Raw genomic sequence first — 15,273 nt, forward strand, 5'->3', positions numbered from 1 at the left:
AGAAGTACAGTAGGATTGGAGGCACTTTCCCAGTTTCTCCAGAGAGCAGTCCAGTCTTGTCTGTAGTTTAGCTGCCTCTGTGGTAGGGCTGTTCTTGCTGCTTCTGAGTCTGCTAGCTTTATCTCTCATGCCCAGGGCCATGTCTTGGCTGACTTCACTCCCCTCCTTTCTTTCCCCCCTGCTCTGTGTGCTTCCCAAGATGTCTATCACCCAGAGCTGGAACTGAGCTGCCTGTACAAGACAGGTTCTGTTGCATCCCTTCTTAAATTTCACAGAGTAAATTTATCAAACCTGCAGAGCAGTCTGCTTTCATGTGCTCAGGTGCTGTTTTGAAAGCTACTGGCAATGGAGGAAATTGGGTACCTTTTACCCCTTGTCCAAGCCCATTTGCTGCATTGTCTAGAAAAAGAACAACTTAGTTATTGACACAGTATATGCATTTGTGTAACATAGCTTCCCCTAACAAATTACTGGATGGTGGCTTGCAGGAGATCAGCAGGAGCTGACAGGCAAGGGTTAGAAAACTTAGGAACAAATCTCCTGGAGGGCAGGGTGGGAAAAGATCCTTCTTTTTCCCTGTACAAACTGCATGGCTGCCTTCAATTTTGACACTTAAAATGGTGTGATCATTTTTGGCACTACATTGTTTGTTTGTTTCCCCTGCAATAAACAGCAATTGCCAGCTAACTGGCAAGACATGGTTTGCTCCCAACCTGAAGAGCAGTTACACCCAGACCTCCTTGCCCCATCATGTACCAACGCGGCTCCTGCAGGCAGAGCTCCTGCTGGACAGTGTCTGTGTTCCTGTTTACCTTAACACCTAGAGCAGGACTTATCACTTAAAATGTACTAATGTGAAAATTCGACAAGATATTAGTGCAGCAAATAGCTGTGGAGAAATAGTCCTTTTCCCCTACCTGACTTCACCTAGCTTTTACCTTAGCCTGTACCAGTCTGAAAGCAAGGACATGTTTATCTGCATCACCAGGTTCTTCTAGTAATGCTGCTCCATGTTCCTCGCTTTAGAAAAAAAAAAAATTTTTTGAAAGATTTCCACTTCAGTGGTGCAAGACTCATTCAAAAAGATACTGAGATGCTGTAGCTCTGAATTAGAGCCTGCAGTGATTTACCAGGCTTTGTTCTTAGAGATAAATTGTCTCTGGAGCACATCTAGTTGCAAGTCTTGATTTGTTCCCATCCCAGCCAGGGCTTAGGAACCCTACAGTGCCCTTGAGGCATGGGTCACAGTGCTATAGGAAATGCTCCTGGAAAGTATGGTTCAGTGAATGCTGTACTAGTGGTTTCTGGGGTAGAATAGGATTGTTCTTAACTCACTGGAGCTGAATCTTGCCATTGTTTTGCCTGAAATCTGATAGAGCAGACTAAAGGGAGATGTCCTGCCAGCCTTCACGACCTATACAAACTTACATGAACAAAAATATGTATTTAGCTTTTTCTCTGCTACTGCCTTTCCTTGATCCAAAGTCTGCATCCAAATATCCTTCCATCTCTTCTGCTAAGGATTTATATATACCTGTTTGGTTTCCCTAATGCCTGTGTTCATGGCATTAAAATAAAGCAATGTAACAGAGAATATAACAGAAGTGCCTATGGGGCCTCTCTTGATCCTGTATTAAAGTTGACTTCCCATAGAAGGTGATCAACAAGAAAAAATCCTGCTCTGTAGCACCTGGAAAACATGGAAGGTGTTGCCTTCCTTTCTTCTGAACTTCACTGCCAAGTGGTGATGCACAGCACTGACGCTTATGTGCAGGGCCTGGGGTCCCCTGGGCATCAGCACAGAGCTGACTCTGCAGTGCAGCTGAGATAGTGCAGTGGTGCGTTTCCAAGCCCACATGCTCTTTAACAGGCAGTCTATGCAGTTTTAGTTTTTGATAAGGCTACGCCTTATCCGTGCAGGATTTAAACAGTGTAGCTGACACAGTCAGTTTCCCATTACAGAAAAAGCTCTGGTTGATATGGGTTTAAAACCCTTGTGAAAACCCTCCAGTGACTCCTTTCGTGTATTAAATTACTTCAGATATATTTAGGGGAGAGCATAAGACAAAACAGTGTTGACCAGGATGCTCTTGTATGTCTGTATAATCCAGTAAGAAAAAACCTGTAAGGTGGTGGGTCTTTTTTTCTCTTCTTCTTCCATAGCAGACTTAAAATCTGTGTTTCTTTATACAGACTGTTGGGAGAGAAATGCTGCTCCATTTGATAGACTTCCTGGTGACCAGCTATAGACATGACCCAGTTATTACCCGGTTACTCAATAATACCCGGATTCACATCATGCCAACAATGAATCCTGATGGATTTGAAGCTACAAAAGTGCCTGATTGTTACTACACGCCAGGAAGGTAAGGGCGGCTTAGGAGGGTGGGAGTAGGTAGAAGAAATGGGTGGGGAGTAATAATCGGAGATAGCCAAGAGACTGAGTCATACTTGGTGGCGAGGACAGCCTAGAGGATGCGTGAGGGCTAATTTTGGCCTGTGCTGATCTGAAGACACACTGTTACGGCATAGAGTTTTTGGAAGACTGAGTCAGACTGGTGTTTATATGTGGTGCGGCTAGAGAAAATTGGTCAGAATGGTGTAATGACCTAACCTTTTAGGCAGGAGACCCAGACTGCGAATAGAAGCTCAATTATCTATTTAGACCTTTAGGGTGCTACAGAAAAAGAAGGAAAACTCCACCCATAGGGATCTAGTTCAATTGCAGAACCCTGTAACCCTTCCTAATGAGAATAAGGTGTGTCTAAGCTGGCTGAATGGACTTCTAGAAATGTGTTTGAAGATCATGTTGAACACAGATCTACTAAGAGGGAGGAGTTACACAAGCAGAGCTAGCTGTAGTAAGTGCTGTGCTAATAGCAGAGCTAGGAAGAAAACTTACACAGAAGAAAAAGTAACCTAGTGTTGCATCCTGTGCTACTTTTGCATTCTTTAATGTAACTATTGCAGAGACCAAAAAAGGGAGGAAAGGTTTAACAGGCTAGAAAAGGGAAGAAGAGGAGAGAGTGAGAGAATGGGAAGAAATGCCAAAGGAACAGAGTTGGAATATGCACAAAAATCAAACTCATGAGCCAGAAGTTCTCTTGGATCACTGGCCATGGCAATGTCGGAAGCAAGTGACAAGGTAGTTTAGTTCTCTAGATGATCAGTGTAGGCTGTCCTTTTTATTAGGAAAGAAATTTATTCCTCAGCAAATAGATAGGAATTTTATGGAGGGTGGTATTTTTTATCCCCTCACTGTCAAATAGACAGAGTTTAACTAGCTACAGAGTTTAAAAATTAATACAGCTGATGCTAAATACCTTCTCTACTCTTGTACTGACCTGTCTGAGTGAAAAAGAAAGCATATGCACAGGCTGGACATTCAGGTACAGGGAGAAGAGAATACATCCTGTGTTTGAGTCAAATGTTTTGCTCTATGTCCAGAGTGACAGCAGGACAAAGGACCCTGCCATCCAGTAGTTACCTTGGTCTTCTATACAAGTGGGAAAAACCATACAGAAGTACATCCTCCTCCTTATCTGGCTTTAGCTTCTTCTAATTCATGTATGTGTAGGTGTGTGCATGCTATATGCATGTTAAATATTATTCACTGTTTCCACCTCAAATACCATAGAATTGTTTTATTGTGTCCTGTGAAAATTCCAGTGCTGCCAGAAAGCAAACTAAAGTCCATCTTCTTAATGCTTGAGAAGATTTGCAATGGTCACCTTGCCTGTTTCCAAAGACACTAGCATGCAACAGATTTTAAGTACTGGGAGGCTGGCGATGTGGAAGTGTCCATAGGCCAAGCAGTAATGGGAATGTCTTCTCTCTTTCTAAGGTACAATAAGAACGGAGAAGATCTGAACAGAAATTTCCCTGATGCCTTTGAAAATAACAATGCTAGCATTCAGCCAGAGACTCAAGCAGTAATGGACTGGATAAAAAATGAGACGTTTGTTCTTTCGGCAAACTTGCACGGGGGTGCCCTGGTTGCCAGTTACACCTTTGATAATGGTAACTCAGGTAAGCCAGTAACAAACTCTCTTCTCCACAGCTGATATGGTTTAGGAATGTTAGCTGTACCAAAGCAAAATTTATAAGGATTTCTGCAACGTTTTTCCAGCTTTTGAGCTGGGATGGGCAGCCCATCAAAACCCCATCAAAATTCACTGCCTGATACGGCTATTTGGGAAATATTTATCCTGTATGTAAGCCAGCACTGTATGTTTTACCAATAATGAGAGTTACATGATGGCTATCTTCATTCTGCAGTTACCGGCTCTTTGAAAGGCTATAGCAGGTCTCTAGATGATGATGTCTTTATTCATCTGGCAAAAACTTACTCTTTCAACCATGCCAGCATGTACAAAGGGACTGGGTGTGACAACAGACAAACCTTTCCGGAAGGCATTACCAATGGGTATTCTTGGTACCAGCTGGAAGGTAAGAATGTCAGCAATATATTTTTTTCAGCTGCTTCAGATATGATGTTCTCACTTTCGCCTGCCATCTTTGATGGTAAAAGAGCTGTGATTTTGCCCAGAGTAGAGGGTTGATGAGGGGAGTAAGCCAACGTGTTCACGCGGATTCTCTGAGCAGGACCTGGGTGTTTGCAGACCCTCCCAGTCAGGAGTTATAGACGTGAATGAGGCAGTCTCTGCTGTCTGGCTGCTTCTGTGCCCTTTCTTAAGGCCTGGGTGGCTGTATAGATAACATACATGCGCACACACTGGTGTGGCACCAAGGTCTTGTCCTTTCAGAAAGAAGACCAATCTTCTGTTCATACATCATCCTTTTTTTTAATGTTTGATCACTGAAATAAATGTTTTCATTACTGTTTATGTGTAGCCAAATAGAACACGGGTCCTGCGTACTATGGCACTGCGTGTTGCTTTCACAGTCTAAATTCAAAGCCTTAACAGGCTCTCAGGATGGCTTTGGCAGTGGCAAACTCTATGCCAGCCTGTGAATCTACCTGCCCCTATTTGCTTGGGAGCGCTTGAATGAGTTTAAGTCAAAGACCCACCCTTCCTCAGCCATAATAGTCGTCATTCCTGAAACGCCATTGTGCTTTAGAAAACAACACTCTACATGTAACTAGAGTAATTAAGTTGGTTTTCCAGAGGAGGCAGTAAATACAAATGTGGCACTGAGGAATCATTTATCTGATTTACTTTTCTTAAAATGTTGGTACTTGCATCACACCTGTAACTCTCCTATTTTTCTTTGAGCTTGAACTTGGTGCTTCTTTGCAGCTGAACGCTCTTTCTTTTATGTCACTTTTAAGGTGGAATGCAAGATTACAACTATATCTGGGGACAATGTTTTGAAATTACATTGGAGCTGTCATGCTGTAAATATCCTCCAGCAAACCAGCTGGAAAAGTTTTGGAGAGACAACAAAGCTGCTCTGATCGAATATATAAAACAAGTACATCTAGGTGGGTATGCGAATGGGGAAGGGAGCCAAAGCTGAGGCCAGGCTGGTGGGCAAAGTGGGAGCTCTTCAGCAGCCCAGGTCAGTGTCAGAGCTCACAGGTGAGGAGCTCTGGCCTGAACCTGGGAGCTATCACTTTGGAATAGCAAGTGCTACAAGGCCAGGGATGGGTAAGGGAGGAGAACTTACACGTGTGTCAGGCGTGGGGCGATGGGCGCTACTGCAGTGATGCAAGGGGCTTAAAATGCGCTGGGGCAGGAGCAAGGGATGGGCCCCAGGGGTCGTCTTAGCAGAGACCCCCCTCAGGCAGCCCGCTTTGCTGAGCAGCCTTGGGGCAGTCATTTATTTCAGAGGTCTGTACAGGTATGTGTGTGTGTGTGTAGACAATGTTTCGTGGGTGTTTGCTGCTTGCATTTTGTATTTTTGTAAGGCTTTTCTAGGTGTGCTCTTTAACTTCACAGTTGGAAGAGAGCTGCGGGTTAGTGAAGCAGTGGTACTTTACAATGAGTCGAGTTTGCACAAATCTGTTGCTTGTCTTGCGTTTTGTTGCCCAGAAAGTCTGACTGCTGTTTTATCTTTGCTTAACGCGAGTGCTGCCTTGAAGGTGGTGTGTGAGAATTTAGGGAAACTATTTCATAAGCAGACAGTGTTGGTATTCTGCCCTTGGGAAGTACTGGATAAGAGGCTGACTTATTTTAAATTTAAAAAAAAAGGGGGGGGGACAACCCCCCCTTCCCCAAACCAGTACTGAAGATTGAAGCCCTTCAGTAAAAGACACATGCAGTAAGTATGTATGGTGCTTTCAGCAAATGAGACTTAGAAACAGAGATTACAGTGCTGCTTTCTAACTTAATGGTTTACCCTCATGTTAACAACAACAAAGGATTTTCTATTTTAATTCCCTTAAGATAGAAGGGACTAGTGATATTATTAGAAGTGCATGAAATAGCCTTTGAGTGCATCCAGGAACAAAACAGCCCAACTTTCTCAGAGGAGGTGGCTCACCACAGATAGATGTTGTGACCTTTCTCTCCTCTCCCTTTTCCATAGGTGTCAAGGGTCAAGTTACTGGTAAGAATGGGACTCCTATTCCTAATGCCATCGTGGAGGCCAAAGGAAGGGCTCATGTCTGCCCCTACAGAACAAATCAACAAGGGGAATACTTTCTTCTCCTCCTGCCTGGGACGTATGTCATCAACGTAAGTGTGCCGCCTTACTCAATTGTTTCTAATTGCATCGAGTTCCTGAGCACAGTGATACTGAATCCTTACAGACCAACGAGCTGAACTTGCTCAAGTCATATACAGGAGCTGTAAAGGCTCTTTAGCAGATTTAAAAGAAGATAGTATCTTAGAATGTGAGTCAGCAGAAAGGAAATTTGTTTGATGCAGTAGGGTCTTGAGTCCCCAGACTGGCTGGAGATAAGCACTCATCTGACGTGGATGGTGGAGCCAGCTGGGATGAGTGTCTGGACCATGATGACGGGAGCTTGAGGTGTTTGAGACAAACCACAGAGCTCTTGAAGGGGGAGGCGGGGGGAGGCTGGGGTCCCCAAAGCCCAGGCAGCGAGGGGCTGACGCCAGCGGAGACAGTTACTTCCCTGGCAGACATGGCTTCTCTGCGGAGGGCGGGTGGCAGTAGCTGGTCCGGGAGAACGGCTCCGCCTGCTGCCAGCCAAGGGCTTACACTGAAGCTTAACTGCAGGATTCCCTCTCTTGTACAGCATGCTGTGCCCCCCTGTTAGAAGTAAATATTCTCAGGTTTTTGGGTGGGGTTAGTCTTACTGATATGATGTGAAAACTTTACTCTTTTCTCAGTCCATGTTCTCAAACTTACGTTTAGAACACTTTTTCCTTACGGTGAAAGTGTAAATAAGCACACTAGACAATGATTGTTTCACAGCTGAACTCAACAATGTTTCAAACCAAGTAAGAAAAGGTTTCACGTTTGCTCCTAGGCTACTGTACCAGGATTCAAATCAATACTGAAGACAGTGGAAATTCCTGACAATACTGGTAACTTCAGTGCTTTGAAACAGGACTTCTCTTTCCCAGAAGTCTCTATCAAACCAGAAGCACCTTCATGCCCCAAAATTCCCCTCTACCAAGAGCTCGAACGGCCATCAGCTGCAGTAAAACCAACTCTACATATCTTGGCTTTAATGACTGTTATGCTTGTGATCTTCAAATAAAGTAAGGACTAATGTGACATGGCAGGGCAAAACCTTCCTGCACAAATGTGGCTTTTTGGGCAAGGAATTTTATAAGCAAAAAGAATGTATGTTTTTATAAACCAAATTCTCAGATTTACAATCATCTTTATCGTATTTTGTAAAATACTGGCCCAACAATCAAATGTTTTAATAATACTACTGTATTTTTTTACATTAAGTATTTTACTCTAAAGAAATTCTGTATAGCCAAGGGAGAGAACTATAGAATTTTGATGCAGAAGGTACAAATACATTCTGAAGAATTCACCTGAGTTAAAAAGTCCAGGATTGAATTGCCAGTTTTTCATGCAAGCTCAGGTTCCTCATTGAGCCACCAGCTCATGTGCCACACAACTGTAAGCAATTAGCTCAGTCCCAACTTCTCATAATAAAGCCACTGCTATAAATGAGGAATGACGTTTTTATGTATGCTCTTTCTTACCCAGACAGACGAGACTCCTTAGGGCTTAAATAAGGTAAAGACCAGTAACGCAGACACGTTGAGAGGCAGGAAGATGGAAAAGACGTGTAAGCATGGGCTGAAGGGCCACGTGGCTGGAAGCTTGATGATTATCTGACTGATAGCACAAAGAGAATGAGTTGGGTCTCTGAAAACGGTGGTCCCCTAAGACAGAGCTGCTGAAAACAAGTCATCGATAGCTTTAGACCGTTGCCATTGTCCATTTTTTACTGAATTTGGTACAGAACAGAACTGCATCCAATTCAGATTTTTTTTAAACTGAATAGTTTTAGCAGTGACTTTAGCATGTGCAAGTATGTTATGCAGCCCTGCTCCTAGACAGTTTGGACCGCATCTAGCATGCGTGCTGGAAGCCGCAGCGAGGCACAGACCCGATCCTGGTACAGAGGCCAGCTTCAGTGACAGCTCAACTACCCCTGCAGAAAACAAAGTAGCAGAACTTCTGACAATCAAGTCATTGAGCACCAAGGAGTATATAAACAAATCTTTATTTAAAGCTTTTAAATGCAACATAGTATTTAGTTTCCTCAGAAAAGGAAAAACTGAAAACTGAAAGACAAACACAATACACATGAAAATTCTTCTCAGAAATGGATCTATACTCTGTGCAATTTAAGTGGAGGGCTGTAGTAGAATGGTTGCTGACTGGGGTAGTACGTGCTCTGGGTATCGGGAAGGGATGCACCGTGACAAGTTCTTGAAAGTGTGTTCAGCTAGTAGTGGCAAGATTGCATAGTTATTTAAATTCACTATAATCCAGTCTGTTTAATGGTCAATCCAGCTACATGTAGTCAGACAACAATGTGAGACTCTGCTTTTGGAAAAGCTATTTGGTATTTTAGGTATTATGTAATCGTCATGTTATGGCAATTAATTTAGCTCAAAACCAAGAACTGTCCTTTAAAATCGGGCTGTTGAGTTAAAGCAACATCTACTCAAAAGGTGGAGTATCACCAACAAATTTTACATGTAGAATAGATATACACACACTATAGCAAGGCATTCACTTGAAGCTTTCAGTGCATCTGTGCTAAATTAAAAAAAAAAAAGCACACATTAGTTAAAAGCAACAATTTTTCACATTCACTAAGTGCAATCCATTGTTAAAAGATACCATAAGCCCAGGTTTCAGGGTGGGGGTTTTTGTTTTGTTTTATATTGCTTGCACAACCTTTAAACAACTAACTCAAGCTAAGACTGACTCAGGGATGGATGAGCTGGGGAAGTGCCCGTAGTAGGCAATGCCCCTGGAACAGGCAGACACCCCCCAGCTGGGAGAGCCAAGCACTGGACATACAATAACACCGGGGCCGTGCATTAAGAGTACAAACGTGCTACATAACGTGCTTTATTAAGTACATGGGCGACCCTACAGACACTGGAAGCCTGCACCCACCTGCTGGCACTGCGAGTGACCAAGAGAGCTCAGAAGAGGTACAAACCCCTACGCTTGTGCACCTTCAACGCTCTTTCCCACAGCAAATGTCCCTTTTTAAGGCCGAGTGTTGCACAACAAAATATCCCATCTTCCTGGGAAAACTGCTGCGCCACAGTACATGTGGCAAGTTAACATGTGGAATAAATTAACTGCTTTAAGGTGAAAAACTCTGGTTACACCCTAACACAACAGCAGCTTTAGGTTAAGGTGGAGAAGAACAGTTCTTCACCCCTCTATTAGTCCTACATTACACATTTATTCAGTGTCATTATGCTTCTAGTAATTTTCTCATCTCTCTTTTATAAGAACACAATCTTCTGAAACAATTATTCTTGCTGACGCCCTCTGTAAGAATAAGGAATTGTTTTTCCCTCATATTAGTCTTTAAGGGGAAAAAATCTGCCTGAGTCTGGCATGTGGCTTCACACCCACACAGACAGACATTTCGGAGACAACGACATTTAAACAAATTCACAGCAAACAGAACTCGGTGATAAAAAATTGTACCACGCTGTTAAAATAAATGCAATGCTCTCCATCAATTAAAACTTTGTAGCACTTTTTTCCCTTTTCTAAATCAACCTGCCAACTGACATGGCAGCCACTGCCCCGGCCCAGATTTCATCCCATGTGCTCGTTAGGAACGCAACACTAAAACAACATTCAAGGGGTGCTGCTCAAAAAAAGCATCATCTTTTGCAGCGTGAATGTTCAATATAATCAGCAACCCAGCTACGTCTGCTTCAGCTGTGCAAGTTTTTTAAAGGATAAAAGCAGCAGGCTTCATAACTAATAAATCTTAAGGAAAGACTCAGTACTAAAGGTTCAAGTACTTTAATATTTGACACTTCTAGCCTTTTTGAGGAATGTCAGACACTGAAACAAAGCAATTTTGCCTTAAGTACTTCACTTCCTTGGGCCAAGAGTTGAATTTCAATACTAATGAATAGCTACATAGTGAAAAAGTTGTATTTAATAAAAAAGTGGCTTTACTGTACTTCAAAAAGACTAAATGCAAGTTCTTGCACATTCATACGTAACTACTGTCTACCTGAAGCGCACAAAGGAACGGACATAGACAGTTACTGAGAACTGCGTACTGTCATGTTTTGGTCAGCATCTGGCCGTCCCTTCAACTTTCTTGGTCACACATTCAAAGGCAAAAGCAATTACCACCCGCTGCAAATTAACCTCGAAACCTCTGGTCACCTCACCGCATCTTCCAGACCATCGCCTCCAATGTCACCAGCACAACAAAGCAATCAGTCAGCTTCTTGGCTGCACTCGGAGAACAAAAAGCATTCCAAAGGCAAACAAACACCATCAAAACATTTTCACTCTGCTCAAGTTGCACCAGCCTCCATCTCTGTTTTAATAAATGGTGTTCAGGTTCAACACAGAGGTTGTTTTAAGGGAAGGAAAAAAGAAAACGAAGCCATAAATCTTATGCTTCTCTTAATCTGTATATAATCTGAGCACTTCTCTTCATAATGCTACAATTTCTTAAATATTTTTCTCGTGACTGTGATTTACTAGGTATGCATGTTTACGTATCTACACACGTACCAACAGACTAATTCAATAAATTAAAGTTCAGAACACTAACCGTAAGCACAAGAATATTTACAAACTGCAATAAATTAAAGATTAAAATGTGAGCGATATTAAATAAGGATCTCAAAGAGCTCGCCAAGTAAGAACAATTGTCAACTTCGGTACTAAGATTTTGCCGACTTTTGTGCCGCTACCCAAGGCCAGAAGGACAGGGCCAGCAGACGCCAGGCTGGCCACCGCCCGCCCACAAGTACCGAGCGCGGGTCGGGGTGACGGCGCAGAGGCAGACCCAAAGGTTTCCTTCAGCCTTTCTGACTGAAGACTGGGCCGGGGCATCATGCAGACCCCCCCCAAACCCCAGGTGCACACTTCCCCACCAGCGTCTCCTGTAGGGACTGGAACAGACACCAATCCTTGTCACTGCCTTATCTGGGAGGCATCCTTTGGGGTGGGAAAATAAAAAAAAAAACACCAAACAAACCAAACCTTACAGTTTTACGAGAAGTTATGAAGAATAATACTAAGCCAGAAAATGTAATTCAAAACAAAGATTCACTCTGACAGTAGTTTGGCCATAGATGCAGAAATCAAAATTACCCATTTCCTCAGCACCATATAGAGCAGAGGGTATTTCCAGCGCTGTTCTCCACAACAGAGACATGTTAGGGAAGTAAGATTTTAGATCATAAAAGGGAAACTTCATTATGCAGTATGCTCTCACTTTATCTTTTGCCAAAACAGAAAGTGTTACTGGGAGATGAAATTGTTTTTGAAGAAAAATCCCAAAGCTGAGCGAGTGTGAACAGCACAGATCTTTGCTCTGATCATACATGTCTTTGCAAGAGCTGAAATACTTTTTTTTAAACATGGAGATCGCCCAAGGGGATAGATTAGAGTGGAAGAGAATGCCACGAGCGGTACGGTACAATTTGTCCAACAGCTGCTCCCCCAGAACTGCTGTGACACAGCCGTCACAGTGACCGTAGAGAAGCTATTGCACTGAAAAAGCGTAAGGCATCGGAGATGATGTCAGTGGATGAAGCTTTTTCGGTATAGTCCCCACATTACCAACGCTTCTCCCGAATACACACGTCTGCAGTTCTCTCTCAGCTGCAGACTCCAGACCGTGACACGACCGCTGTTTGGTTCTGACCTGCAGGTGCAATGGAAGAGCCTCTGCAAGCTTCACTGCAATTAGTTTTGTCAAATAAAAAATTAAGAATAAATAGGAAGATGGCTATCAACCTCAATTCACACTGCTATTAGAAGCATCCTTACCAGAAATGTTTAAATACCTGCCCAAAGGACTTCTCTATCTCCAGCTGAAGGGTTATCAAACCCCATGAAAGGTTTCTGCTGACCAAAGAACTTCAAGAACATCCAGCTGCCCCCTGTCACTTTACAAATTGCAAAGGGCAAGCAATTGGCAAGTCAGAATTTGAAGAAACATATACAGCTGGGGTTTACATTTGGTTTAGTTAAAATTGATTATAGTAAAACTTCAGAGATACTGCTATCTTTTAGTTGTATTTTTCAAAAATTAGCTCAAATGTACGAGCAAAACATGACCAATTCCGGTAGTTCAGTCTTTAGCTATGAAGGTATTTCTTTGCAGGCAAGTAACAACCAAGGGCTTGCCGAGTCTCTTCTGTACAGCTTTATGTCCTGTTCCTACGTACTTCCTTGTTGTCTGGGTGTTCGCAGCCCTGGTTTACAGACACTTTATACTCCATGCATCTCCATTCCTGGCACTCCCCTGATTACTTATCTGCCATTCGCTATTGGGCAGATGATCAGCAACTACCTGTAAAATTAAAAGGTGCTAAAAACATACAACTCTTGTAATCTAGTTTTCCAAAGGAATAAATACAATTCACTGGTACAGAAACTCTCCATCTGGAAAACAGCTGAGTAATCTAACTACATCCTGAAGATACCTGAGCTTACAAAAATATACTCATGCTACCTACTCTGAACGCAGCACAGAACCACGTCAGTTCATAGACTCCTTAATAAAGGAACTGGCAAGTTTCACAAAGTTTTTGACAAAGTACAGTGAGGAGACAAGAGCTAAAAGCAGTAAAGGACAGGTCCAGCGAGACCCATTTTGAGTTGGCCAAATGCCTTGCAACAGATTTTCAGAATTCTTGTGATACGGATAAAAATATAGTGCAAGTTGGAAAGACTACTGAATTTAAAGAATGTCTATGTGAACTAGAACTACACAGCCTTATTTGTTTCTGCAGATGGACTTTTTCCCTTACTATTTTTATTCAAGCAAATGTAGTGATCAAGCTGCACGCTATACTGCTGAAGTCAAAAACAAGTGCAGAAAAAGAATACAGTTGTCCCCTAATATTGCCTGAGCTGACGTTACATAGCATCTCCTTCATTTATCTTGCCTGTTAAGTCTCTTTTGGTGCTGCTAAAATAATAACCAGGATAGTACAGACCTCCAAACCCAAAAAGCATTTTAAAAGCCAGTTTCTCAGGGCGTTTTAAGAGATAACTGTAAGACTGAATGTGGATCAGTGACTTCTCAGGACACACACAGCCCCGAAGTTTACAATGCACACTACAAAAATAAAAAAAAACACAATAACCTTTTCTATTTCCAAAACCTTAAATTATTTTCTATCACATCTTTCCTCCCTTCCTGGTAAGATCTCCCCCGTAATTTGGTTACTTGGAGGAATTTAAGTTTTGGGAACGAGGGAGACAAGATTCTATTTATTTATTTTATTGACTTATTCAGAGGATTCTGACTGAGCCTGGTGTCTTCACCTGGCAACAGATACTGGAGTCTGGAGAATGTTTTATCTTCTTATGAGGAGGAACTCATAAGCAAACTCCTCAACATGTCCCTTCTCTCATAATCATTGAATTTGGGTTTTTAATGTCTATTTAATCCAGTAACACAAACGTCCCTAACTTGTATGGAACATAAAACGCTTGGGGAAGCAGGTAGTTTACAGGAATTGGTTATTTCTGTTGAGAGGGATTTAAAATCTTCAAGTTGACTTATGAATATTAGGCTAACCTCTTAACAACTCCAGTGCACTTATACCAAATGTAAAGAGACCAAAATATTAATTTTCCCATAAGCATATAAAAATAAGTTTCTTACTCTCTTAACCAGTTTATGAAGTTCCTTTTGCTGCTTTCCAGTCAACATCCATCTAACTAAAATAAGTTAGTACAATCATTTGTATGGGCTGCCTGCACACCGGACAGGGTTTGTTCCTCTTCTTAAGTTTTCTTGCACACGTAAAACATGACATGAGGTGTCCTGTTTTGCCATGTACTATGCAGCCATTTTTAGGTCTGCTCTGACATATGACACAGGGCTCTATGCTGTTAACGGGCAGGCTGGATTCCGTGCTTTCCACTTTGTCTTGCCCTTCTCTCTTCTCAGGTTCCTTGTAGTCCTCCTGACTGCTACAGAACATGCTGCTCGATGTTGATGGCTGGGAATAATCTTCACTTTCCTGGGACTCGGAAATTTGTACTGCTTTATCCTCACTCTCCTCCACAGCTGGTTCTTTATCTTCAGTCATTTTCACTTTCTTGCAGTCAGGAACATCAAAACCTTCTTCAGACTCTAGAGGTAAGGAACTTTCCAATTTGCTCTTTTCCAATTTCTCACTCTTTTCATCTGGAAGCCAGTCCTCACGCAGGGCCCAGCATCTGTGGCAATGTCGTGGAAGTGGAGGATTCATTTCGCTACATTCGGGACACTTCCAATAATCCTTTAGTGAATTAAAGGTTGGAACAGCTTAAGCTACTTGGAATGCTTACAACTGAAGTAATCAGAGATTATAAGCAACTTATTACTGCCAAAATAATAGTTATCTTGAGCTATCAACTCATTTATAATTTAAACATTCCATTCAGTGTTTGGCCCCACTTTACGGTTCTAGATTAAAATAGTCTTGATTTTAAAAGGACTCTCTGATTTTCTTTATTTTTGCAGTAGATTTGTGAAATAAAAATAGAGGTGGAACAATAACAATTTATTGTTTCCTATGCTAAACTGAAGAAACCAGACCACAAAAGTCTTCAGAGAACCTCATGAAAAACTTCTTTCTGATAAAACAGTCACCATTCCCATTACTTTGTACAACAGAGTTCTGAAGTAGAAGCTAC

At 42.2% G+C, this 15,273-nt stretch overlaps 2 protein-coding genes across 9 annotated transcripts in view; one reads left to right on the forward strand and one right to left on the reverse strand.

Moving 5' to 3' along the window:
* Nucleotides 1-8,068, forward strand: part of CPM (carboxypeptidase M) — a 29,429-nt gene extending 21,361 nt beyond the window's left edge. For 4 of the 5 annotated variants that reach the window (XM_069773379.1, XM_069773378.1, XM_069773380.1 and 1 more), the window contains 6 exons: nucleotides 2,194-2,366; nucleotides 3,845-4,029; nucleotides 4,279-4,449; nucleotides 5,294-5,446; nucleotides 6,493-6,641; nucleotides 7,400-8,068. In XM_069773379.1, coding sequence (XP_069629480.1) covers nucleotides 2,194-2,366; nucleotides 3,845-4,029; nucleotides 4,279-4,449; nucleotides 5,294-5,446; nucleotides 6,493-6,641; nucleotides 7,400-7,633 — 1,065 coding nt within the window. In that variant the 3' untranslated portion in view covers nucleotides 7,634-8,068. Of the gene's footprint in view, nucleotides 1-2,193; nucleotides 2,367-3,544; nucleotides 3,568-3,844; nucleotides 4,030-4,278; nucleotides 4,450-5,293; nucleotides 5,447-6,492; nucleotides 6,642-7,399 lie in introns of those variants that run through there. The other variant, XM_069773382.1, reaches the window with a different exon arrangement.
* Nucleotides 8,069-8,604: 536 nt separating this feature from the next.
* Nucleotides 8,605-15,273, reverse strand: part of MDM2 (MDM2 proto-oncogene) — a 114,308-nt gene continuing 107,639 nt past the window's right edge. For all 4 annotated transcript variants that reach the window (XM_069773376.1, XM_069773377.1, XM_069773374.1 and 1 more), the window contains one exon: nucleotides 8,605-14,876. In XM_069773376.1, the coding sequence (XP_069629477.1) occupies nucleotides 14,307-14,876 (570 nt within the window). In that variant the 3' untranslated portion in view covers nucleotides 8,605-14,306. The remainder of the gene's footprint in view (nucleotides 14,877-15,273) is intronic.

The sequence above is a fragment of the Haliaeetus albicilla genome, chromosome 28 (assembly GCF_947461875.1).
Source record: "Haliaeetus albicilla chromosome 28, bHalAlb1.1, whole genome shotgun sequence".
Taxonomy (NCBI): Eukaryota; Metazoa; Chordata; class Aves; order Accipitriformes; family Accipitridae; genus Haliaeetus; species Haliaeetus albicilla.